General features: G+C 46.8%; 1 protein-coding gene across 1 annotated transcript in view; it reads left to right on the top strand.

Annotated features, from left to right (window-relative positions):
- Positions 1-27,389, top strand: part of Dnajc11 (DnaJ heat shock protein family (Hsp40) member C11) — a 55,146-nt gene that overhangs the window by 22,767 nt on the left and 4,990 nt on the right. Inside the window, 7 exon segments of the mRNA XM_047563154.1 lie at positions 2,281-2,382; positions 17,650-17,778; positions 18,726-18,848; positions 19,754-19,827; positions 22,495-22,684; positions 23,721-23,806; positions 24,107-24,223. Coding sequence (XP_047419110.1) covers positions 2,281-2,382; positions 17,650-17,778; positions 18,726-18,848; positions 19,754-19,827; positions 22,495-22,684; positions 23,721-23,806; positions 24,107-24,223 — 821 coding nt within the window.

Here is a 27,389-nt window from a genome sequence, read left to right on the forward strand (position 1 = left end):
ACCTGTCCTATCCATTAAGTACTACCAAGGAGGTTTCCTGAGATCCCAAAGCACTCTCTGTCATGCTCTTTAGGGCTTTTCCATTTTTCTTGGATGATTTTAATAATCTTTTTATTTTAAAGCTTTCTTAAAAAACAATCACCTCTCCCTTTTTAGCAATTGATTTATAATATTGCATTATTTGAGGGGAAGAGAATGTTATTTCCCCGACCCATACTGGGTATTGAACCCAGAGCCTTGCCCAATGCTAGGCATGTACCTACACACTGAGCTGCTCCCTCGGCTCCTCTCTTTCTTTTTCTTTTTTAAATATATTTTATTTTGATGAGATTGACCTCAAATGTGCAATCCTTCTGCCACAGCCTCCCAAGTAACTGGGATTACAGGCAGCAGGCTGGTTTTTCCTTTTTTGTTTTTCTTCTATTCACCTTCTGAAAGCAGTAGTGGACAAATACCAAAGTCTTTTTGGATAAGCTAGTGTCTGTGTTTATTTTTCTCCATTGTTAACATCGAGTGGAGCAAAGCTTATAATATGGTCATATTTATGTTAAAAATATTTATTTAGGGCTGGGGATTGTAGCTCAGTTGGTAGAGTGCTTGCCTTGCAAGCACAAGGCCCTGGGTTCAATCCCCAGCACCGCAAAAAAAAAAAAAAAAAAGAAATTTATTTACACATAAATAAATGCAAACACATACATATGCAAAGATTTTTAGGAAGACACATAAATAATTGAATATTAACCTATGATTGATCTAGGCATGTTGGGATGTTGGGATGTTGTTGAGTTGTAGAGCACTTGCCTAACATTTACAAGGCCCTGGGTTCAATCCCTGACACTACCAAAAAAAAAAAATTACATGTGTGTGTGTAGGTTAACCTCTGTGAAGAGGGAGTGTGTCCTGGGTGTGGTGGTGCACACCTGTGATTCCAGCAGCTCAGGAGACTGAGGCAGGAAGACTGCGTGTTGTAAGCCAAACTTAGCAATTTAGCAAGACCCTATCTCAGAATAAAAAATTAAAAGGGCTGGGAATCCAGCTCAGTGGTGGAGTGCCCCTACGCTCAATACCCAGTACTAAGGCAGGTAAAGAGAGAGAGAGAAGAGAGTGTGGATAAATGAGAACATACTTTTTTTCATATCCTTTGTACTATTGATTTTTTGCTATGAGCATATATATATAGTATTTTTAGTTATAGATAGGCACAATAACTTTTATTTATGTATGTATGTATGTATGTATTTATACGTGGTGCTAAGAATCAAGCCTAGTGCCTCACACATGCTAGGCAAGGGCTCTACCACTTTGCTACAACTCCAGCCCATGAGCATATATTTTAAAAAATATATTTTTTTAAACTTGGAGCTCCCCAGGTACTTTTTCTTCTCCCATCACCCACCATTTTAGATACTCTGTCAGCACCACCTCAAGACTTCCTATATTTCTCCCACCAACACAGAACATGAGTTTGAATGTGCTCCCTCATCCACTAACCACTGACTGTGACAGAAGAAGAGCAACCACTTTTCTGCCCTTCTCCCAGCAACACGTTTCTAGCAGTGCCTAGGACTATGCAGTCATAAGTGGGACCCTTAGCTCTCACGTGGTGCAGATTCCTTTCCCAGAAGGGACACCCGAGGCCCTGTGGCTGTCCTTTGTTTCCCCCACCTCCCCTTCTCTGAAATCTCACGTAGACCATCTTCCTTTCGTGGTACAAAAAGGCTAGGATGGAAGGCCTTATTTTCTCATAGACTTGAGGTCTGCTATCTGTCCCAGCTATCATTGGGCTAAGACTAGAACGCCATGGAGTATTCCACGCAAAGGTTCTCAACATGTTGTAGGAGAAAGGTTCCCACGAGTCTGGAACACGTGGCCCTCACAGCTTGAGATCCTCTGGTCCAAGAAGCCCACAAGGAGTCTAGTGAGTCCCCAGTGCACTAGCCAGCATCATGTCTGAGTTGATGGCCTGAATTTATAACTGAGGATGCCATTAGAAAATCTAAACAGTGGGATTTTCTTTGTAAGATTCAAAGAGGTGGCTAAAGAAAAGAATGTCAGACTCTGGAGAGCGGAGAGAAGTTACCTGGGAGGTGGGCAGCACTCTCCCTCCTCTGGGGCCCGTGGCAGAGACTCGTCACAGCTCTCTTCACGCCTCAAGGTCCCAGGAGGCAAGCACGCAGGCTCCCCAGCAACCTGTATCTGCCAAAATGAAGGCATTCAGAAGTTCTTCATGTGCTTTCCTCACATCCTGCTCCTCAGCTGACTCCCTTGCTTTGCCTGCAGGTTGTGGAGCGGAGGAGAACTCCGGCGGAAATCAGAGAAGAATTCGAGCGTCTGCAGCGAGAACGGGAGGAGAGGAGGCTGCAGCAGCGAACCAACCCCAAGGTAGCCCTGCCAGTTATAGGACAGGAAAGCCTCAGATACTGAGGGACGGGCGGGCTTTATGGTAACAGCACACCAGAGGAGGTGGGACAAAACATTTGCCTCAGAGTGGGTTCTTCTGGAAGGTAGCTGTGCTAGCTGCTGCTGCTGAGCTGGAGCAGGCGTTTCCAGCTGGAAGGAGGGAAGCAGAACCAACCCCAGGTTCTCACAGAACCCAGGATCCCCAAGCAGAAACAGGCTCGTTCGCTAGGACTTTTTCCTGCGGCTGTGCTACCCAACTCTTTGGCACTGAAAATCAGCAGGAGATAGTGTCAGGAGGGGTCAGTCACCTAACCACCTAAGCATGGGGGCAACAGGACACACAGGTGGTCAGTTGATGCAGAGAATGTAGGGCATTTCTAGATCCCATTAAGCAGGGACCTCTGCTTTCTTCACCCCAGAACGTGGGAGCCATGAACACCAGTCACCAGACTGTCTCTGCAGCCATAAGGTGACCAAGTCCCCAGTGGTATGACACCTCAGAGTCAGAAAGTTACTTTTCAGTCCAATACCGAGTTCTGTCCTTTGCATTCGCTAGGGAGGTTGTCCCGAGAGTGTGGGATGGCAGCATACGGAGTGATGGATTGTGGCCTGGTGTGCTGTCCAGCTGTGTGTAGCCAGGGACTTAGCAACCAGTCCCCTCGTTGTGGTCAGCATGGCCATGCAAGAAAGCCTGTGTCTGTCGTGATAAGAGCTAGCAGCCTTCCCCCAGCTTTTCTTCTCCAGGGCTTCCATAATCTGCCAACTCGGTGGCATTGTAGGGAGGAGAAATTTGACCAAAGTATGTAACAAACGTCATTGTTTTTCTTTAAATATCGTAAAAAGAATAATGACAGCTTAAACTGGGAAGCACCCAGTAAAGTAAACCCAATTAAATTCATTCTAGAACAGAGATTTTTTTTAAATACTCCCCCCGCAACACACACAGAGCATTTAAAAAATCTTATTTTCAGAATAGACCTGTATGTTTGCACATGTCACAGTGTATATAGTTTAGTTATCCCTCAGGGTCCTAGAGGGGTTGTTTTCAGGACATCTCAAAGTATGCCAGCCCCACCGAAGCTCGCCTTCCTTTGTAAAATTGCACGGTGTTTGCACATAACCTGCCACCTCCTCCCGTGTGTCTAAAACCGCTTCTAGATTACTTGTAAGGACACGACATAAATGCTGTAGAAACAATTGTTACGCTGTACTGTTGAAGGAATAATGAGAAAGAAAATGTCTGTGTTTAGTACCAGTGTGTTTTCTTTCCTGAACATTTTTGCTCCGTGGGTGCGTGGCCATGGATACAGATGGCCAATGGTGTTTGTAAATGTCCACACACACGTACCCCTAGCAGGGGACAGTTTCAGTTACATAGAATTATCTCTTAATCAGAAGGAGGTGGGAGGTGACCCCAGCTGAACTGAGCCAGGGAGCTTGAGGCATTTGGAGACTCAGAAGTCTCTGAGGTGTCTCAGTGGTTCCAGCGGTTCCCTGCTTTGATCCCCAGCATGGGCCCAGGCCAGCGTGCTGGGGGTGTCTGACTTAAAGTACCAGTGTTGGCAGCTGGAGGTGAGGGCGGGGATGGGGCAGGCAGGCAATTGCCCTGGTGGCTTTGCTGTCCTGGCTGCATTTACACTGCTGTCTGAGCAGTTGGAGGGAAGAGAAGCTCATCCGGAGCTGTGTCCTGCAAGCACATAGGCCATCTGGGTGTGCCTGGTTGTGTGTGATGGTGGCTTATTGGGACTCTCCACATGTGTCTGCGGGCCCTCTTTCTGTGGAGTTAGGAGCACAGCTGGGACCATTTCCTGCAGGCATGCAAGCTATTTTAAAATTTCCAGTACTTTGCTACTTCCATAAACTGCTTTGAAATAAATAAAACATTTTCTAACCAGAAATAGTGATAACCAGATGTTGGCTCTGTGGCATTTTGAGGAGAGGATTGGAGCTAGATCTTTTGTTTCATTTCCAAAGGGTTTTTTGGTTTGGGCTTTTTGTTTGTTTTTATTTCAAGATGAGCAGAAAGGTTTGGAACAGCCTCCTTCTAAGAAGAAAAGGGTGCATTTAATAGGTCCATGCTTTTGACAATGGTAGGAATCAGCCCGTCAGCTGGACCACCCCCAAAGGACCCCAGCTTGTGGGGGAGAAGCAGGCTGGATGTCAAGTGTGATCCTGAATCTGACCCTTGGATGGGCGTTTCTGTCTTCATCAGTGGGAGTCTAGGATTTTGCAGCAGGATGTGTGTACAGAGCAAAAAGTCCAAGTGGAAATAGGTAGGTGAGAAACAATGACTGATGCAAGAAAGCAGGACCCAGAGCATACTTTTTGGCCTGTGTTTATTTTTCCCATTGTAAAGTGAGGACATCCTGCCACACCAGGTTGAAAAACTGAATAAATATGAAGTCGATGTTAAGAGAAAAAGGTAGTCTTGATATATAAATACAGAATGGTACTAGTTCCAAGGTGAGGTTTGGAGCCTAATTTTGCTTTAACTCTATAGCTCTTCCTTTTTTCTTCTACCACTGAGCCATGCCCTCTCCCCCTAATTTTGTTTTGATGTTCCATGGGGCATCAAATGGGTATTTCATGTGGCTCAGCTCCTAGTTTCTGCCCCTTGGACTCTGGGGCCAGATGGGGTCTGCCGACTGGGATGTGAAGATGACCCCTGACCTCACCCTCGGCCTCCTCCTGCGACCAGACCCCGTGCGGTTTGCAGTGTGAAGAGTGCTGTGGGGCACAGAAGGGAAAAAGCGAGTGCCATCCTCCAGTGTGTGCCTCTGCATCTGATGGGGACACACACTCACCCACCTCCCTCACACGACACACAAGAAGAGCCTCGGACACAAGAGCCCTGGATCCAGGTTCAGACTCCACCTTCCAGTCTCTGTGCTTATGAGGTGCCTTCTCTGGCCTCAGCCCAGCTTCTCCCTTGGTGAGGTTTGCTGTGAGCCCTACCACATGAACTCAAGTCCTGAGACCCCACAGTCCCTAGTTCTTACTGCCTCTGTTCGGGCCTTCACTTTGCCCTGGGAAAACAAGTCCTCTATCTGCACTTTACTGCTAGAAAATACCCAGCTGAGGCTGTCTCCGTAGCCCTGCACAGAGAGCAGTCTGGGAAGACCCTGAGGTTCGTCCAGGAGGGACTGGTGTAGCCGTGGACTCTGATTGGACCGTCCTCCCTCCATCTCTGGGCTTCTGTTTTATTGTATACTCTATCCACATGTCTTGCCTTTTAGAGGCTAAGATCCTACAGTAGGGTCAAGCTGGCTGCGTTCACTTCACACCGGGTAGTTGAATTCCTTTCTTCTCTCTACCTGTAAGTCTTCTTGCTCTGTGGACAGTGGCTACTTTAGGCATCTTCAGAAGACAGTTGGATCAAAGGCACCTTGTCTAATTGTTGCTGCTGAACCCTTTGGGTTCTCAGGTGTAGCCGAGGACTCATCTAGGAGTGCTTGGGGGCTTGACTGTTTCCAGGGGTATATATGCCTTTATTCTTTACCCTTTTAGAAAATGTTTCGTGGAGATTGTTACATTATTCCCTGGTCCCTTCCTTTCTTTCTTGAAGGTTGATGTAAACTCCTTGGGAAGATCTCCTTTCTGGTTTTAAGAAGGCTCAGTTATGAGGATAGTTCATGTAATAGCTTAGAAATATAGTTCAAATTTATTAGAAAAAGCTTATTAATATGTCAAAGGAGGCTTATAATGTCCATAAAAAATGCCTTAAGTCTCAAAATGTTTTCATAAAGTTATATAAGTACATTGCTCAAGCATTTTTAAAGGTTTTTTTTTTTGTTTTTTTTTTTTTTGCCTGTGGTTGCCATGGCTGATTATAACTGTCAGAAGGAGCCTGTGGTTATAACTTAAGTCTGCTCTGTGTAAACGGTTCTGAGGTCATAAGCTGACTCTACTTGGCTGCAGGATAATAGTACAGGAAAAACCGTTTGAGCCCGTATGTTTGTGATGCTCAGTGGCAAGAGGAGCCATTTACCTGAATTTGAAAGTTGTCCGAAGGAGAAGGGCCAGACCTGGCTGACCCTGTCTGGAGTGGGCTCTGGGGTGGCGCTGAGACACTGGAGAGCGCAGCGGGCTCAAGGGCAAGGAGCTGTTGCTAAGTGAGTGCTAGCTGCAGGGCTGTTGCCTCCAGTGTGTGCATGATCACTGATTGGTAGCATTTCAGAAATGAGATGCCACAGTTGGTGGGGCCAGTGGTGATTGGGCCAGACTAGTTCTTGAAATTCTGGTAGGTTTTGAGTTTAAGCTTCCATGAAATTAGCAAGTACAGGCTCTTTCTCTGATCCCAGATAAAATGCTTGAGAGACATTGGCTAGGGGAGCCATCCTTGCAAGAGCCATCCTACGTTTGTCAGTGGTAAAATGGGCACATTTCACATTGCCTCTTGTCGCCTCTTCTAGGGGAATTTTCAGTTAGTAAAGAGTTACTATTGAGATTGCATTTGACAGAAATTCCTCGTTTTATCCTCATGATCAGATAAAATACTGAAAATGAAAATATTTGAGTGCAAGTGGTAGTGGATGCATTGATCAGCTCATGAAAATGGATTAATGCACATGTACGTCAGATCATCACATTGCACACCTTGAATGTGTGTAGTCTTCATTGTCAACTAAACATTTAAAAATTTTAAAAGCAGATCTGAAACCAAAAACTAAAAATAACTTTGAGTGGTCTGCTCCTGGCTAAATGCTCACCTGTCTCTGACTTTGCTGAAAGCGGGCTAAAGAGTGCAGCATTTCCTCTCTGCTGCCAAGGCTGCCCTTCCCGTGCACAGGTCCTCTGAGTGACAGAGCAAAGATGCTACACACCCACAGGTGACCCAGGCCAGAGGACAGCACCAGGAACTTAACAACCCAGCGAACAAGGATGAAAGGGCTAAGCACAAAATAAAGACTAGCAGGGACAACAACAGGCTTAGAAGAGGAGGGAAGGGAGAAATGGTAGCCTTTAATTGACTCACTGGCTGAATATTAGCAACCAATCAGCATCTTTTGAGGGGTGCAGGGTAAAGAGGGTTGTTTTTCACAAAGTAATTTGAATTGAATGCCTGTACCCTTCCAGGCATTGGTCAAGGTGTGGACATTCAGGGCTGTATAGCTCAGTGGTAGAGCACTTGCCTAGCACAGCGAGGCCTGGGTTCCATCCCTAGCGTTACGAAAAACAAAGCAATACGTTCAGCAGAGACTAAAACAGATGATGTCCAGCTGTCATGAAAAGTAGCATTCTACCTGAGGAACAGATAATGTGTAGTGAACACAGCACATAAATTATGTCCTGGGTGCCATGGAGGCAACTAGAGCGAGGTGAGGGGCAGGTCAGCAGGCTCAAATAGGGTGGTCAGGCCTCACCAGGAAAGTGATGCCAGAACAAGATGAGAAGGAGGTACCTGGGGGAAGAACTTCCCGGTGGACGGGAAACGAATCTGTATGTCCAAGACATATCTGGAACAATGATGGGGGAATTTGTAGGGTTGAAGTCTAAGAGGTATGTTTCCCCTCACTCTGCAGTGAAGCAGGGACCAGGCTTAATATGTGATGACTCAAGAGACCAGAACCAGCCAGGCATGGTGGCCACACCTGTGATCCCGGCGACTCAGGAGGCTGAGACAGGAGGACCGCAAGTTCAAGGTCAGCCTCAGCAACTTAGCAAGGCCCTGTCTCAAAAAATAAAAAGGGCTGGGAATATAGCTCAGTGGTAGAGTATTCCTGGGTTCAATCCCCAGTACCAAAAATACAGAGAGAGAGAGAGAAGAACCAAAAGCGAGCGAGAGAGAGAGAGACCAGAACCAGAAGCAGTGAGTGAATGTTGGAGGAAATGGTTTGAGCTTAGTATCAGGAGCATTGAGCTAGTGAAGCTGCTGGGGACTTGTGGAAATAAAACTTTTGTCACACTGTCTCATCTTAAAACACTATGTGGTAAGGACCTCTGTCTTCTAGAAGATGGCAGTGGGAGGATGGGATATGTAACTAAGGTGAAAACTAAAATTTCCAGGCTGTTCACAGAGCCAGTGCAGGAGTGGACCCCAGGCCAAGGCAGTTGGTACTTCCATTTGAGTTGGATCCCCTGCCATTGGGCATGGCTGTGCCCATTGATAATGTCAGATGGCCAGCTGGGAAAGGCTCTCATGCTGCTGGCCCTGCATGTTAGTAAGGGTGTCGTCTTGTTATGTTGAGCCCTTCTGAGCAAGAAGCTGCTGAGGCTCTACACAAGAAATCTATTGATTTAAAATATGCGTATAAGACCCTTTGGAGATGGTAATAATTTTTAAGTAGTTTCTAGTGTGGAAGTCCTTAAGGTATGGGGGGAAATATTTTCATCAAAGTAATACGTGTAAATAGCTTGGAGAGTGTCACATAGTTACCAGACGTAGGCAGAAAAATCCCAATCACTTTACCGTAACTCCTTTCCTCCTCCCATCTCCCATTCCCTGGAAGGAGCCACCCTCCACCTCTTTGTGTTCTTTTCTGACGTTTATTCTGCATTTCTGAGTCAAATGTTTATACTGTTTGTTTTTTCCGTTTTAGTAGCTAAGGCGACCTCCCAGAGAAATGAGGCCCAGTTCCCCAACAGGGCACATAGTCTTTGCCCTAGTGGTTACAACCTCTTTGGGTTGAATTACATCATGAAGGCTGTCTAGATGCTTGGACAGCACACCTGCCCTTCCTAGTGCTATTTCATCTGTGCCAGCAGTTGTCCTTCAGTCCTTTCAGCTTCTGTTGCAGATGCATCTCCAAACTCGCTGTCGGAGCTAGAACTGTCCTCAGCCTCAGTGGGCCCTCAGGTGACATGTCACTCATGTTTACCTTGGTGGCCTCCAGGGCTCCGTCCCTGGCCCCGCCTGGCCTGCGTTCCAGGAGCATGCCCTCCAACTTCTCAGATGCTTCTCGGCTTGCTGAGTGCTGCCCACATGAAGATGTCTTCAGACCCTGTGACTCAGAACCACAGGTCCCCTTTCTTCAGCTTAGGTTCGCTTCTTACTTGGCTCACATGCCTTCTTGTTTGGTTTTGCACTTTCTCTGTGAAACATCTTCCAGTAGGCTCTTATAAGATGCATATAAGGCAAACTTATTTTTCTTTTTAATTTCTATTGTCTTTGTTTCCTTCCTTCCTTTTTGAGAGCAGGGACTGGGGCTTGAACCCCGGGGCATTTAACCACTGAGCCACATCCCCAGCCCTTTTTATTTTATTTTGAGGCAGGATCTCTCTAAGTTGCTGAGATTGCCACACACTTGCAGTCCTCTTGCCTCATCCTCCCGAATCCCTGGGATTACCAGGTGAGTCCCACACCTGGCTACTCTATGGTCTTTTTTTTTTTTTTTTTTTTTTTTTTTTTCTTTTTTCTTTTTTCTTTTTTCTTTTTGGACCAGGCATTGAACCCAGGTACGCTTAAACACTGAGCCACATCCAAGCTCTTTTTATTTTTTATCTTGAAACAGAGTCACACTAAGTTGCTGAGGCTGGCTTTGAATTTGGAAGCCTCCTGCCTCAGCCTCCCAAACTGCTGGGATTATAGGAGTGTGCCACCAAGCCCGGCTTCTTATTCTTATACAGCTGCATATGAATTAAAATTTTTAATATCTGTAAAAATTTCAGTTAAAAAAAGAATATCAACTAGTTTATGCTACCAAAAGCCAGTTAGTGAACTCGGCTATATCATGATATTATTTTTATGAAAATGCAGATTCTCAGGCCCTGTCTCAAGCAGTGGATTCAGATGGTGGCTGAATCTAAACCAGCACAATGGTTTGGGGGGAGATAGTAAAAAGGTGCTTATTGTTCTCTAACTCTTTAAGGTAAAGGCTGGCTTGTGAGCGGAGTACCTATGGGCTTGTAGCTGGCAGGTTGGAGGAGAGGCCACCCAGGGGGTTCTTCAGCTGCTTCCTCTTGTGCTCACCTCCTCAGACTGTGAATCTTGTCAGCTTGTGTTTTTTACTGTGTCGCTCAGAACTTGAGAAGCCAGATCATGTTGTTTGGATGACTCGTGTTGAAGACTTATGGCCCGAACTGACAGACCCTGTAGTTTAGTAGCACTGATGCAGAAGAAAAAACTTGCACACGACCGGTGGCATCCTCTAGTTCCAGAAGTCACAAAGTGTCTGCAGCTGCCAGGTGTGCCTCTGGTACCTTTCCAGAGGTATCATCCTTATTGTGAAGGGCTGTTGTTTCCATACACTGATGGTAGAATTAGGTGCTCTCTGTCAACAAACTGGCCACTGCTCATCCGAAAATGTTTTTCACATTTGGAGAATAATATTTTGTGAGACGTGAAAATTCTATGAAACTCATATTTCAGTGTCTGAAAATAAAATATTATTGAAGCACAGCAAGACAAACTCGTTGCTTACAATCTGTAGTTGTTTTTGGCTACAAGAGTAGAGCTGAGCAAGCAGCAGAAAGATAAAAGTATGTGATTTGAACTTAATGGCAGAGATTACTTTAAGAGAGGTACTTTAGCCAGACACAGTGGCACACCTATAATCCAGCAGCTCAGGAGGCTGAGGCAGGAGGATCTCGAGTTCAAAGCCATCCTCAGCAACTTAGCAAGGTGCTAAGCAACACAGCAAGAACCTGTCTCTAAATAAAATACAAAAAAGGGCCGGGGACATGGCTAAGTGGTTAAGTGCCTCTGAGTTCAATCCCTAGTATCAAAAAAAAAAAAAAAAAGAGGACTGGGTTTGTGGCTCAGTGGTGGAGCACTTGCCTAGCATGGGTGAGGCACTGGGTTCAATTCTCAGCCCCACATAAAAAATAATTAAAGATATGTCCATCTACAACTAACAATATTTTTAAAAAAGAGAGAGAGGGAGGTACTTTAATCCATGGCACTTGCCTATAACCCCAGCTACTCTGAGGAAGCTGAGGCAGGAGAATTGCAAGTTTGAGGCCAGGCTGGGCAACTTAGTGAGGCCCAGTCTCAACTATTTTTTAAAAGCCCTGCGGGATGTAGTTTAGTGGTAGAGCAATTACCTAGTATGTGCAAGGTCCTGGGTTCCATCCCCAGCACTGCAAAAAAAAAAGAAGAAGAAGAAGAGGAGGAGGAGGAACTTTCTTTTGTTTTTTTTTTTTTTTTTTTTTTTTTTTTTTTGGTACTGGGGATTGAACCCAAAGGAGCTTAACCACTGAGCCACAAACCCATCCCTTTTTATTTTTTTATTTTGAGACAGAATCTCACCAAGTTGCTTAGGGCCATGCTAAATTGCTGAGGCTGGCCTTGAACTTGTGATCCACCTCCCTCCGCCTCCCAAGTGGCGGGGATTATAGGCCTGTGCAGTGCTGGGGATTGAACCCAGGGCCTTGGGCTTGATAGGCAAGCACTCTACGAACTGAGCTGTATCCCCAGCCCCAGTACTTTCTTTTGCAATTCTTTTCTTTGCAAAGTTTGATTTAATAACAGTTTGATGTAATAGGATATGAGCCTGCATATGTTCAATTAGAAGTGGTTGAAAAAAAATCTAACCCATTTGATTTAACCAGTGTTAGATTTGTTTATCTTTGCTTTATATTTTTTACTTTTCTGTCAGAACTCAAATCTGACTTCATTCCTCTCAAACTTGTCACTTTTCATTATATAAAAGTATATTGTCTTACAAGTGAAAATGAATGACAGGCTGTAGCCCAGCCCTCCTTGGCACCGAGAGAAGAGATCCATCTATTCTGAGGCTGTGACCAGTCCATTTCTAAAGGTTGTTTCCCTGAAATGGAAAAGAACAGAAGGTGGCATCTGGACCACTCTGAAATAAAGAAATGTCCTTGTCAACTCAAAATGACTCGATGGGTCATTTTCCAGGACGTTAATTTCATCAAGCAAGTTGGCACCTGAGCCTTACGTTCTCTCTGGCTCGCTGGCAGCTCTGCTTTCCATAGGTTTGGGTCAGCACCAGAGGTGTTGAGTCTGAAGTCACTGGCTCGTGGGGTTCCAGTTATTTTGGCTGTATGTAAGGAACACGCAGAGAGGTCGGAGAAGTGGTGACCAGACAACGTTTTCCGACTCCTAACAGCTGCTTTTCCTCTGACAAATCAGTTGATTGTCCACGTGTCACCTAACACAGATACATAACATTTAGATTTTTGTTTGGGAAAAGAAATAAAATTATTTTAGCCAAGACAATTAGACACATAGTAAGATAAATATTGAAATAACGCACCGGGAGTGGTGGCCCATGCCTGTAATCCGAGCAGCTTGGGGGCTAAGGCGGGAGGATCCAGAGTTTAAAGCCAGCCTCAGCAACTCAGCGAGGCCCTAAGCAATTCAGCAATACCATCCCTACATAAAATATTAAAAAGGGCTGGGGATGTGGCCCTGTGGTTAAGTGCCCCTGGGTTCAATCTCTGGGACCAAAAGACAAAAACAAAAATTGAAATAATGTGTATAATGTGATTGCCTCTCTCTAAAGAACCAGACGAAAACCGCCAGGTCTCCTGAATTGAAGGAGGTGGCAGTTAAGAGATGGACACGAGGTCATTGGTTACCCAGTGCTGCCATCTTGAGCTAAATCATGCTGCCTCCCCAGGGATGGAGTCAGCCTCCCTGCCTGCTCTCCCTGCTTCCACCCTTGCCCTTCACTCCCACAGAAATGGTTTCACGTTCAGTGTGGACTGTTTTCCCCAAGTTCACAGAAGCATTTGTGGCGTCAGGTGTTTCGCCTGGAAATCAAACAGTTGTCAGGATTGACTGAGTTTCTGCTTGAAGCGCCTGTGTGCCGACAGCGGACTGGCACCGTTGCTTATAAAGTTCCATTAGGGACCAACCCAGAAGCAGCTTTCTCTTTTCATTTGTGCATTACAAACTTTGGGGTGCAGCTGGGCTCAGTGGTGCACACCATGACCCCAGTGACTCAGGATTCCCACACTTTTGAGGCCAGCTTAGGCCACATAGCAAGACCCTGTCTCAAAATCAAAAGAACCGAAGGTGTAGCTTAGTGGTAGAGAACCCCAGTACCACACACAAAATTTTTTTTAAAGAAGAAATGCCCCAGGCTGGGGTTGTGGCTCCTTGGTGGGGTGCTTGCCTCACATGTGTTTGGTCCTCAGCACCACATAAAATAAATGAATAAAGGTATTCTGTCTATCTACAACTTAAAAAAAAAAATAGGAATGCCCAGTGAAGATGATGCTGGTACTGTGTTGGCAGAACCAAGACTTAATTTTCCTCTGTTTAGAGTTAGCACTTCGGACAGTTGTTGTGGAAAAATATTTTATAAACTCGCAAGTTCAACTTTCTGGGAAAACAAATGTAGTACTTAATTTTTTTTAAATAAAACATATACTCTGTTTAATCTCATCAAAAAACAAAGCCTTACCAAGCAGTCAAGACCTACAGATTTCTTTCAGGGTGCCACATTGAAGCCCTTGCCTGCTTTTATACAGGCTTCTGGTTAAGAGTCAGAAAAACGGCAAAAGAAGAACACTTGTGACATAAATCTCAGGAGCAGTTCAAGGACTGGGGCTGCGTCTCATGGCAGGGGCTCACGGAGCACGCCCCAGGCCCTGGCTTCAGTCCCCTGCACAGAGGGAGGCGGGAGGAGCGGGGAGGGATTTCACGTACTTCTGCTTTCAGGGCTTCCGAACAAGCTTTACTGGCCATACCTAGCCATTTACTCTGATCCTTTCCCACAGACGACAGCAGAGTTGAACAGTGACAGCAGAGATGATGTGGCCCACAACACCACAATATGTCCTCTGGTCCTTCACAGAGCAAATGCCAACTCCCGGTTCATGTCATTTATAACCAGTGACAAGGATGCTGTGGCAGCAGCGCCCCGAGCGCTCTGTTAGGTCCTGCTGCAGACTGAGTCCACTTCTATTCCCCAAATTTTGTCACACTTACCAAGTTTCTGGTGGCTGTTGGTGACCAGCACCTTGACAACTTCATGCGTCCCACAGGACCAGAATGTGGCCACCTGTCTTACACCACATCTGACCTGGAAGGAGTCCGTTGCATCTTCCCCTGGTGGCGGTGGGCTCTGTGCTGTCCAGTCCTATAAGGGAATGTGCTGCCCTTTCATCTGGAAAGAGATGGGCAAAGAAGCAGGCGTGGTGGCTGAGGCAGGAGAATCACAAGTTCCAAGCCAGCAAGACTCTGTTTCAAAAGTCATAATTAAAAAGGGGAATGTAACTCAGTGGTAGAGCACTTGCCTTGCATGTGCAAGGCCCCAGGTTCAATCCCAGCACCTCTGCAAGAGCTGGGGAGGCATGGCAGGGCCTCGGACCACCTCCCAGGGCCTGTGCCTCTCACGTGCCAGCAGGCGGTGTGAGGACAGAGGGAAGGCAGTCTGTTCGGCCCACTCTGGCTTCCTAGTTTAAGGCAGCTGGCCATGATGATGGCACTTCGAAAAAATAACAAAAGTGGGGCCAACAGAAACAACAGCGTCAAACTGGTGTGATCCTGGAAGACCCCACCTGAGAGACCACCTGCACATCACCCTCCAAACTCCTCGTGTAGCCAGTTTTCCATTACTGTAACAGACCTGCCTGAGGTACTCAACCTGTGAACAGAGGGATTTACTTTGCCTCACAGCTGTGCAGAATTGATAGGTTGTAGGACTGGGGATTGAACCCAGGGGTGCTCTGCCTCTGAGCCACATTTCCAGCCCTTTTTATTTTGAGACAAGGTTTTGCTGATTTGCTGAGGCTGGCCTCAAACTTGGAATCCTCCTGCCTCAGCCTTCCGAGCTGTTGGGATTGCAGGTGTATGCCAACAGTTTGGGAGGTTTTGGTCCCTGGTCAGTGGGCCTCTTTGCCAGTCATGGTGTATATCTTGGGAGGGAGCACACACTAAAGCAAAACTGCTTACCTCCTGGCCTGAACAAGGAGAACAGGGTTCCACAGTCCCTTCAAGGGCACACCCCAGTGATCTGGAACCTTCCCACTGGGTCCCACCTCTTAAAGGTTCCACCCCCTCCCCCCGTATCATGAAACTGGGTACTAAACCTTTGTTTTCTTTTTTCTCTTTTAGATAGGGGGGTCTTGCTATGTTGCCCAGACGCCTCAAACTCCCAAGTAGCTGGGATCACGCTGTGTGCCGCCATGCCCACCTCAAACGTTGACACAGGAGCCTTGGGAAACACTCCATGTGCAAAACTCTAGCACTCTTCATGAGGCCTCCCTGTGGGCTCTGCCCCAGTGGCCTCCTGGCTCCCGCACAGTTGCCCAGAGGCTGACCCGCATTCCTCTAGAAATCTGCTCACACATTCCCTTTCAGGGGTGCCTTTCTTCACTATTAAAAATTAAAACACCATTACCAGCTACCTTTGGGGTGATAGTAGTGTTCTACGTCTTGATTTTTTTTTTTTAATTTTTTTTAGATGTTGATAGACCTTTCTTTTATTCATTTATTGATATGTGGTGCTGAGAATCGAACCCGTGCCTCCCACATGCTAGGCAAGCGCTCTACCACAGAGCCACAGCCACAGCCTGCGTCTTGATTTTTTGTTATCTTCTTTTTTTTCTTTTTATGGTACTAGAGATTGAAACCAGGGCTGATAAAAGGCTGAGCTGTATCCGCAGCCTTTTTTCTTTTCCTTTTTCTTTTTTTCAGATAGGCCTTGCTAGGTTGCCAAGGCTGGCCTCAAACTTGTGATCCTCCTGCCTCTTCTTTCCAAGTTGCTGGGATCACAGGTGTGTGCCACCACACCTGGCTTGTGTTTTGGAGGTGATGTCACAAGTGTACTCATATGTCAGAACTCATTCTGTGTGCACTTCACATTATGCAGCTTATTTTAGACATAAATTAAACTTTAGTAAAGTTGTTTTTAAAAATGGGCTGTAGAGAATTTAATTAAAATGTGTGTGGTCATGTTTCTATACTTTGGGTTGAGATACATACCTGTTTAAAAAGTCTTAGTACTCTGAAAGAAAATTATCAATTATTTTTCTGAGTAATGAACATTTTTATCAGCAAAATTTTAGGTTTTTTGTTTTTGTTTTTTTGGTTCTGGGAATTGAACCCGGAGACACTTCACCACTGAACCACATTCCCAGCCATTTTTATTTTTTATTTAGAGACAGGATTGCTAAGTTGTTTACGGCCTCACTAAGTTGTTGAGGCTAACCTTGAACTTGTGATCCTCTTGCCTTAACCTTCTGAATTGCTGGGATAACAGGCGTGCACTGTGGGTTTAGTATTTCTTGAGAGAATGTGGTCTTATGTTTTTGTTTTTTGTTTTGTTTTTTGTTTTGTTTTTGCGGTGCTGGGGATCGAACCCAGGGCCTTGTGCTTGCAAGGCAAGCACTCTACCTACTGAGCTATCTCCCCAGCCCACTGGTCTTATGTTTTTCATAATTTAATGCCCAGATTACTTTAAGAGGCAGAACAATTTTCAAATCTCCCATTTGTTCAGTTTATTTTATCTGAGCTTCTTTATCTTAGAAGTCATTTTTATGTTTTAAAGAGTTTTAGACTGGGCACAGTGGCACATACCTGTAATCCTAGCTACTCAGGAGACTGAGGCAGAAGGATCGCAAGTTTGAGACCAGCTCCAGTAACTTAATGAGACTCTGTCTCAAAATAAAAAATAAAAGGAATGGAGATGTACCTCAGTAGTAGAGCAGTAGTAGAGCACTCCAGTACCAAAATGAAACAGAAAAGAGTTTTTAAGGTAGTTCATGGTGTAAGAGTGTTTATAAAAAAATTGGTTAATCCAAGTAGCTAATTTCTAGGTGGTCTCAAGCATCCAGGGATCCTGTTTGGTTTCTGAAGATCAGGTCAGGCCACACTCAAAAAGTTTTCTTTCTATCTAGTTTGGTTTTGGTTTTGGTTTTGGTACCAGGGTTTGAACCCAGGGGCTTTACCACTGAGTGTAATTTCCATTCCTTTTTAATTTTTTTTATTTTGGGACAGGGGCTTACTAAGTTGCTGAGGTTGGCCTTGAACTTGTGATCCTCCTGCCTCAGCCCCCTGAGTGGCAAGACTACAGGCATGCGCCTCTGCGCCCAGCTGACCTCTCTTTCCTTGCACTAACACTTGTCTTTGGCATGTGGTTGCTCTGCATACTGGTTCTCTTGGTCAGAACACTACTTCCTAGCTCTGTAAGTCCCCGGTACCCTGCAGCTGTGTGGTTTAAATGGTGACATTCACACTTGCGTGACCACATGGTGGAGTGTCATGCCCAAGCCCCAGGGACTGTGAAGTCAGATCCCCAGTTCAATGAAACTGAGCTCATGCTTGAATGGTACATTGTCCTTCATTCCACAGATACCACCCCTTCTTGCTGACTGCTTGTTTTTCTGCCCCAGGGAACCATCAGCGTTGGAGTAGATGCCACTGACCTTTTTGATCGCTATGACGAGGAATATGAAGATGTATCTGGAAGTGGCTTTCCACAGATTGAAATTAATAAAATGCACATATCCCAGTCCATCGAGGTAAAGCACACGAACACCTCTCCCAGTACCGCGCAGGCCTGGGTTAACGAGGCACAGCACCAAGCTGCTGGAATGAGAGTCTGCGCGGGTTTTTCTCATCTTTATTTATGACAATTAGTCACTTTAAAAGATAGCCAGCACCAGTCACAGCCTTGTCTATTACTGCTCTGTCCACACGTGAGCCAGCCTGAGTGCCAGTCTGGGGCCTTCAGGCTACAGGATCTCAGGTCTCACCAGTTCAGAGCTGTTAGTGGTCTGGGAACCTAGAAGCCCAGTGCCTTGATTTTAGGAAAGAAGGCAGACCTCCGTAGATAATTTTAAGAACTGGTTTCCTTACATGTCATTATGTGCTGAAAAGCTATAGCATCTCTGCATCCTGATCCCTGGGGTCACTGAAATGTCACCTTTACCCACTTTTGGATGCTGCAAAGCCAGTCCTTTCCACCGAGGACTACAGCAGGTCTCCACCTCCTTACCTCTTCATTTATTCTCAAGTTCATCAGCCTACAACACGTAGTTGACACAGAGAAACTTGCCCTCTCCGAGAGCTTTGTGCCTTCCCCCGTGAGCTATGGGAAGGTTTTCAGTCCCTTCTAGAACCCTGATGGCATACAGGTACTGGAGAGACCCAGATAGCCCCCAGTGGAAGGTCCAAGGTAGAGTCACTGTGCACTTGCACACGCTGGCACACTAAGAACCCAGTATTTAGCCCTGTGTTTCTGTGGTCTTTAAAAGTTTCCCCACTAAAGCTTTTGCAAAACATATCATCTTCATGGCCATGTGCAGTTCAAATAACAGCAAAGCTGTTAAGGTGATCGCATAGCCCTGTGCATCTGACCTGCAGTCTCTGTGCCTTGGGCTGTGTGCTTACGGTGGGGTCCTTGGGCTGCTGGCACTGCACTTCCTGTTGCTTTGGTTCACTTGTTATAGCCCGTGTCTTTTTCTAGGCACCTTTGACAGCTACAGACACAGCCATCCTCTCTGGAAGCCTCTCAACCCAGAATGGCAATGGTGGGGGTTCCATTAACTTCGCGCTCCGCCGTGTCACCTCTGCAAAGGGCTGGGGAGAGGTAGGTCTGCCACCGGGCTGGATTGTGTTGTCCATGCCAAACCTTATTTTTTAATATGCCCCCTCTATACGTAAACCCTCACAGTGGCAGGGGGTGGCCACATCATTGTGAAGCCAGGTACTGGATATCAGACTTCTAGACGTTGGTCCCAAAGGAAGAATGTCACATCTGAGAAGGAGTTCTTCCAATCTGCCAAGCAGTTTAAAGTTAGGATAAGGTGACCTTCAGGTGCCAGCTCCAGAAATCCAGCCTCTAGAAGTTCAGCATCTTTCCTTCTAGCAGTCCTGTGGACTGACCCTATTTCCTGCAAGGACAGGAGGCCATGCCTGTCTTGGGGCCTTGGGCCACTGTTTGGTGATCATGTAATAGCCAGCTCTGCCAAGTCCTGAGCTGCAGCAAATTAACATTGAAGAGTTGCCTTGAGGGTCACCTATGCTAGTACTTGAGCAGCCACAGCTGGCCGTGACTTCCAAGGCCCTGCATGAAACTGTGGGTGGACTGTAACCAGAACCCTGGGGTACATATCTAGTCCTGTACGAACTTCAGAGCAAAGGAGTTGGCACCATGGGGTGGAGGTGGTGACACACCTTACCAAAGCAGGTGTCAGTGGATAAAGAGGGCAAACTGCTCTCACCTTCCGACTGAGCAGGAGGTGGGCCCAAGGCCAGCAGTGTTTCCTTAGAGGAACCCCCTACTGCAGCCTGGGCCTCCTGTGGATCTGGACACCTATCAGCTCCAGTGGGCAGAGGTGAGGATAGAGCAGCATGAACCTGCTACCCACTCCATGTAGAGCCGTGGCGAGAACACTAAAGCAAGCAAAGGAATTCTGACCAGGACACAGCTGGGACCTGAATTGCTGCTCTGAGATTGAAGTTCCATTAATTCTTTCTTTCTGTTTTGAACAGTTGGAATTTGGAGCTGGAGACCTCCAGGGACCTTTATTTGGTCTCAAGCTGTTCCGTAATCTCACACCAAGATGGTAAATATAAGAGATGAGATAACTACTCTTTGGTGGTCTGTCTCTAGAAGGTCTGTCTGTGGGTTTTCATGGTCAAGGTCATTTGGAGTTCTTTGTCTGTCCTACAAGGTTACTGAGCACTGTGGAGTAAGGTCTGGTGCCAGCCTGCAGTCTGGCAGCATACAGACTAGAAAGGGCTCTGGATTGGGGGTGGGAGGCTGACTCTGGTCCCAGCCCCAACCAGGCCTCTCCTCTGCACTAAGAAGTCTTCCCCACCTTTGGCCTCATGGTCCTCTGAGAACCACAGGACAATGAAAAATACCTTTGCCAGGGTGTTGGTCAACAGTCTGAGGTGCTTACAGACATGTGGGTCATTTCCCTCAGAAAGTATTGGACTGCCTGGTGATCAGTAGGACTCACATATGCCAGAGCTCTGCCCAGCCCGTTTCCTTCATCTCTGTGACTGCAGCAGTGTCCCACTCGTAGGACTGTGTACCACTGTCCCTTCTAGAACAACACAGTGTCCTCCTTTCCCATGTGATGGGGGCAAAGGTGTCTCTGTAAGTCACATCAGAGATTTGAGTGGAGAGTAAATCACACCTCTTTCCTCTGGGGAAAGTAGAGCCAAAGGTGTCCTGGGGCAAAGCAGGTGTTGTTGAGAAAGCTATTCCATTTCTAGTGGAGTGTGTCTTCGGGCCTACCAGGTTCACAGATCCTGCAGGCCAGGTCAGTGAATTGTGGATAGGGAGCAGGGTGAGTTGGAGAGTCAGGCTGGCACGCAGAGTCAGAAGTGTAGTGAGAGAACTTGGGTGCAAGAGCCCCCTGGGAGCACGTGGCATGTGGGAGAAGCAGAGAACACAAAGATGGAGTGGCCACAGCCAGGCTCAGTGGCCATGCCTGCCATCCCTGTGACTTGGGACATAGAGACAGGAGGGTCAAAGTTCAAGACCAGCCTGGGCCACTTAGTTTTCCCAGGTTCAGTCCCCAGAGCCACAAAAAAAAGAAGATGGACCGAGTCCCAGCAGGCTTGCTGAGAACACGGCCTACAGGCCTCTTCTCTAAAGCTAGGTTCACAGGTCTGCGAAGGGGACCTGAAAGGGGGCTGAAACCATTAGCCAGGATTTAGGGCGATTTCCTGTATATGCATGCAGTGTTGGCCTAACCTTGTCTGTTTAGAGTTGTCACCTCAGATGCTGATGAAAAACTGAATTCAGTCCTCTGGGGGAGGGAACTAGGAATCTAGTTTTTCAAGGCCTCCCTAGGTGAGTCTTCAGACAGACTTAGCAGACATCACTGAGGAATATTTTTTTACCATTTCATTCTGGTTAGGCCTCCAAGTGTCTGTCCACTCATTGGTTCCACCAGGGGTCTGGCTGGTCATCAGTGTTACAGATCTGGAAGTAGAATGTGTTGTGGCACCAGAGTTTAACAAACTGAGACTCTCAATTTATAAACAAGGGCAACTGATATATTATCAGTGGGGATGGCTTATAAACAGGGATGCCAATTTACTGACGTACAGTGACAGACTAGTCACATCCACTCCCCAACTTCCTACTCCAGGTCTTAAGGTGCTTACACATCCATGCCACAGTCAGAGGTTGCTTGTGTGAAGTGGTGGAGGGCACCTGGATCTCTCCTGCTCTAGAGACCATGGCAGGAAGTAGCCTGGACAACAGTGAGACCTCGTCCCAAGAGAAAAGTAGCAACTCCCTCTTGAAATTCTAGAGATGACTTTTCTCTCTTCTCTCTGCTTGCTCCCTTAATCCAGTACAGCTAAAGCAGAAAAGTATGGCCCTTCTTCAGCAGGGCTTGAGAATGAGACAGATGACAGGAGGGTTGGGTTGGGACCTGTGAGGGTGAGGAGTGGGCTCTTGGTTCATTTGGCCAAAGGAAGCAGTCAGCAGTGAGCAAGTGGCAAAAGCTTCGCCTCTGGGACTTAAGACAGGCGAGCAAGAGACAGAACAAGGCAGGCAGTGAGAGCTGGGCTGCTTCCTAAACATGGCCTGCCACATCCAAGCTCTGCAGCCAAGTGCTGAGTCCTGAGAACAAGTGAAATACCCTTTTTTAACCAGAAGATGGGGCTGCACCCCCTTGGAAGCAAACCTCAGAGCTGTTCACACATGATGGCTTTTCCAGTAGCTTTAGTCGGGAGTTCACACGGCAGAAGCACACCAGGATTACCTGGGTAGTTTTAGAAAATGTACTGGTGCCTGGGCCTCAGGAAGATTCTGAATTAACTGATGGAAGTGTGCTCCCGGCCCACCCCTTGCTGCACATCCAGGGCATGAGAGGCTGCTCACACTCCAGGCCTCTGCTGAGTCTGGGTGCCTGGCACAGGAGCCAGCCCCAGTGACTTGAGATAAGCCAGGCGACAGTGTGTAGCAGCATTTGGGAACCATTGCTCTGGGCTGCTTTTGAGAGCTTCCCAGGTGGCTGACATGGAGCAGGACTGCCATCCCTTAATGTAGGAACACAGCAGTCTGAAGTTAGAGGGACTGGGTAGTGCAGTTTGCCAGGGAGGGTCCTAGAATGTTCCACCATGCCTCCCTCCCTTGTCCTGTGCTCCATGCCTTTCCTTGCTGGGAGCGGGTCCAGGGATTCATGGAGTGATTGTGAATGAGGTCTTGGGAAGTGACAGACCAGCTGAGAGCAGGTGTCATCCGGACCCTTTCTGTGTCCCCCCAGCTTTGTGACGACAAACTGTGCTCTGCAGTTTTCATCCCGTGGAATCCGACCTGGACTTACCACTGTCCTAGCTCGAAACCTGGACAAGAACACAGTGGGCTACCTGCAGTGGCGATGGGGTATCCAGTCAGCCATGAACACAAGCATCGTCCGGGACACTAAGACCAGCCACTTCACTGTGGCCCTGCAGGTTAGCCAAAGAACTGTAGTCTCTCGAGGACAGGGCTCTGGAGGACTCCCCCTCCTGTGTGTGCACTGTACCCCCTCAGTCCTGCTCACATCCCCTGGTCACCCTGCTCAGCACCAGGGGGCCTGCAGGCAGTTCTGCAGACACTCAGGCACCATCTTTCAGAACTCTCAGTGTGTAAGGACTGTTGTTCTTAGGTGCCCAGGTGGCCCTGTTCACATCATCCTAAAGCAAACTGGCATTTTGACATCCTCCTCAGGAGAAGCCCAGAGCCTCGGGGTGGGAGCCCTGGGTGACAGCGGAGCCCCAGGCAGAACAGTGTGCTCAGAGGCTCTGGGGAAGAATCCCCTGGGCAGCTCATACCTCTTGGCTGCCACCTAGCACCATTGGCTTGGATTTGCCAGAAATGGGAGGCAAGGGGGTATTTTGTTTTGTTTTGTTCTTTTTTCCCCAGAAGAAGCCAGAAAATTTGATTGATTGATTGGTTGATTGGATTTTTTTTTTTTTCCCCCGAGGTACTGGGGATCGAACCCAGTGTCTTGTGCTTGCCAGACAGACAAGCACCATGCCACTAAACCATATCCCCAGGCCCTGAGAAAACTAATTTTTATGTGAAATCTCCTGGTTTGGTTTGGTTTTGTGAATGTTGGGTTGGAACCCAAGGCCAACGTGTTAGACGAGGGCTTTGCTGAGCTACGCTGAGCCCTGTCTCCCAGCTTCTATAGTCATATGCTCCATGAAGTTTCCGTCAGCGATGGAACACATATCCATCAGTGGCTTGTAAGAAAGTCTCTCTCAGTGATGTCTTAACTATCAGCCCTGAGTACACTAGTAACGTCCACAGAACAAGTCACCTGGCAGCATGCTTCTGGGACTATACCCATCATTACAAGGCTGCTGGCCGTTGATAAATTTTCACACACCGTGCTTGACTGCATAAAGACCAAGTGGACACCCAGCAGCTGGCACAGGGGTAGGCGCCATCTTTGCACAAAGCAGCGAGAGTCAGCCCTGCGTCCTTTCACCCCTGTCTCCTCAGCTGGGGATCCCCCACTCCTTTGCACTGATCAGCTATCAGCACAAGTTCCAAGATGATGACCAGACACGCGTGAAAGGGTCCCTCAAGTAAGTCCCAGCCTGACTACGGGGGATGCCTCAGGCTCTGTGGAGGGTCTCAGTGGAGCCAGGAGCGTGGGATGCCTGTTCCTGTGACCTCTTTTGTACATGATGCTCCGTGAGCGCCTCTGCTTGCATGGCGGTGAGGGATTTGCTATTCCATTAGCAACTCGAGCATCAGCCGGGAATCTGCTCCTGGGGTAGTGGCGGGGCAGGATGGGGACCCAGTCTCTGTTCTAAAGTGGTAGCTACCCACAGGTGGTGGGCTGAGGGACCCTGGCACTGACAGCCGCACTCTGCATCCCGCAGGGCAGGCTTCTTCGGGACTGTGGTAGAGTACGGAGCCGAGAGGAAGATCTCCAGGCACAGCGTCTTGGGTGCGGCTGTCAGTGTCGGAGTCCCACAAGGCGTGTCTCTTAAAGTCAAGTAAGTTGAACTGGGCTCTTTCTGGCCAGGGAACACTTCACTCAGCCCGGCTCACCCGAGTCACGGGCGAGGTAGCCTTTGCCTTGTAGTGTTTTCTTAAGGGTGTGGTCGCTTCTGTCTTGGGTGCATCAGTAGAAGTCAAGGAGTGCGGAAGTCTAGCAGTGACTTAGGGTGGTCTGAGTCTCTGCCTCCCCTTCTCTGATGGTGCTGGCTGACGGCCAGGCAGCCTGCAGCCCCTGCCTGCAGTGGCACCACCCAGGCCCGCAGCGCAGCGTCAGCTTATCCTCTCCCTCCATGCACCGTGGGTGCCATGCCCTTTTCCCCATGCCAGCCCGTCCTTCATTTTCAGAAGTGTTCACTGAGTTTGCTTGCTTTCTTTCTAACCTGTCTAGCACTGTTCCCAGCCCATTCCAAAAGCAGCCAGCAGTGGGGGACCCCGTGTCCTACAGCAGACCAGAGGACAACTCTTCTCGTCTTGCTTGGTCTCTCCAGCTGCTACCTTATGGCTGCTCCATGCTCCCTTATAGCCTCCCTGCCCTTGGGGTCCTAGGATATGACATTTTTTTCTCTGTTTTTTTCTGACCAGCTCACTCTTCCTTTCTCCCAAACTTCTACCTGGAGACACCACTGTGGTACAGTCCTCTCTCTCTCTGGGTACACTCTCAAGTAATCTGGCCTCATAGCTTCATGTACCAAGGACCCACACCTCAAGAGCCCAAATCTCTAGTTCATACTTAGAGTCAGACCTCTATAGCCAAGAGTTCCAGCCAAGCAACCTCAGGTGGAAAATATTTGGGAGAAAAAAATTGCACTGTACTGAACATGAACAGACTTATTTCTTGTCATTATTCCCTAAACAGTATATTATAATGACTGTTTACATAGCATTTACATTGTGTTAGATATCATAAATAATTAAGAGATGATTTAAAGTATATGGGAGGAGCCGGGCTCATCCCAGCAACTCAGATGGCTGAGGCAGGAGGATCACAAGTTTGAGGCCAGCCTCAGCAACCTAGCAAGACCATGTCTCAAAACGAAAAATAAAAAGGACTAGGAATATAGCTCAGTGGTGAAGTGCCCCAGGGTTCAATACCCAGGACGGCATATTTTAAAAAAGCCCTACAGAGTGCCCTGTAATTTAGTCTGTTTCAACACTGCTCCTGTGCAGAAGCTAAATGACATATGATATCTAATTTGAGTTCTCATCCCAAGAATGTAACCCTTTATTTTTGGAAAGAAATATTTACATTTCCACTGAGTTTCCTGAGTTTTTCCGTTCCAACTGAATTGCTATACAGGTTAATATCCCTTATCTGAAATGTTTAGGATTTTTTTCAGATTTTGGAATGTTTGCATGGACCTAATGAGAAGGAGTGGGGTCCAAGTCTGAACACGGTACTCATGTACGTTTCCTATGTATCCGACTCATGTACGGTAATTGCAGACACTGTTTTTACACGTGAGACCAGTGTGGAATTTTCCACTTGTGGCCTCAAAAAGTTTTGGATCTTGAAACATTTCAGATTTTCAGGATAGGGATGCCTCACCTGTATGAACCAAAGTTTTATCAGAAGGCACCATATTTTGAACCAAAGCAGATATGTTGCAGTTATTGGAGGAATCACAGGAATGTCTTAGTTCTAAACCAACGTCACCACCTCCCTAGGGCGTCCCTGTGGTCCTGATGTCACTTTATACATTGCTCGCTGTAACTTGCTGCATCTTACTGGAGCTGCAGCATGCTTGTGCTCGTGAGGGTGCTCAGCTGTGGTTTTCCGTTGTCCTTACGTACTGGTCTGGGTTTAGGATGAGCTGTGCCAGCTTCACAAAGTAAGTTAGAAATATTCCTTCCTCCTCTGCTTTCTCAAAGAATCTGCATGAGATTGGTGTTACTTCTTCCTTCTTTTTGTTAAAATTCACCAATAAGATCATCCCAGTCTGAATTTTCTACATAGGAAGGTTCTTGGTAGTTAATTCAATTTCTTTTATGAATATAGGACATTTTAAATTTGATCTCATCTATGTCAACTTTGTTGCTCTGTGTGTCTCAAGGAGTGCATCCATTTCATCCAGGTGTCAAATTTGACCATGTGAAGTGCACCAACAGCCCGTCTTCTACTCCTGGTCACCTGCACGTGTTTCCTAATTTGTGTCCTCCCCACCTTTCTCTTAGTCTGGCAGGAACTTATCTTTGGGAAGAATCTTGTTCATTTTCTCTCTTCCTTACTCGTTTGGTGGTTTGGCTTCTCATCTTTATTCTTTCCTTCCTTATGCTTATTTTGGTTTCAGTTTGTTCTTTTTGTAGCTTTTCTAAGATCAAACCTCAGCCAGGCATGGTGGCACATGCCTGAAATCCTAGCGATTTGGAAGCTGAGGCATGAGGTTCACAAGTTTAAGGCCAGCCAGGGCAACTTAGTGAGACCCTGTCTTAAAGTGAAAAGGGCTGGGGATGGAGCTCAATGGTTAAAGACTCTGGGTTCAATCCCCAATACAAAAAATAAAAGACCTTTAAGTTACCCATTTGAGACCTTTTTAACTATCTAATGATTATTGATTTCTAATTTAACTTCATTTTGGTCAAAGATCATATTGTGTAATTTTTCATTGTCTTCTTTTGTTGTTGTTATTTATGTTACTGGGGATTGACCCAAGACCTTGCACATGCAAGCACTCTAACAGTAAGCTACAGCCCCTGCTCTAATACTCTGTTTTGTTGGTTTTTTGTTTTTTGTTTTTTGTTTTTTTTTTTCTTCAGTATTAGCAGTTGAAACTTGCACTTGATAGAAAATCACTGAATTACCCAGGCTGGCCTCAAACTTGAGTTGCTGGGTTTAGATCATATGATTTTAGTCTTCAAATATGTTAAAATAAATGTTGGGGGGGGTGGGAGGTACTGGTGATTGAACCCAGGGTAACTTTACCATTGAGAGCCTCATCCCCAACCCTTTTTTGTGTTGTTTTATTTTTTGGGTCCTGGGGATTGAACCCCTTTTTTAATATTTTACTTAGAGACAGGGCCTCACTAAATTGCCAAGACCAACTTTGAGGTTGGGATCCTCCTGCCTCAGCCTCACCAAGTGGCTGGTTGACAGTTGTGCCCAGCTCAGTCTTAAAATATATTCAGAGTTGTTTTATGGCCAAGCATTATGATTAATCCTGTTGA

Source organism: Sciurus carolinensis, chromosome 1 (assembly GCF_902686445.1).
Source record: "Sciurus carolinensis chromosome 1, mSciCar1.2, whole genome shotgun sequence".
NCBI classification, from domain to species: domain Eukaryota; kingdom Metazoa; phylum Chordata; class Mammalia; order Rodentia; family Sciuridae; genus Sciurus; species Sciurus carolinensis.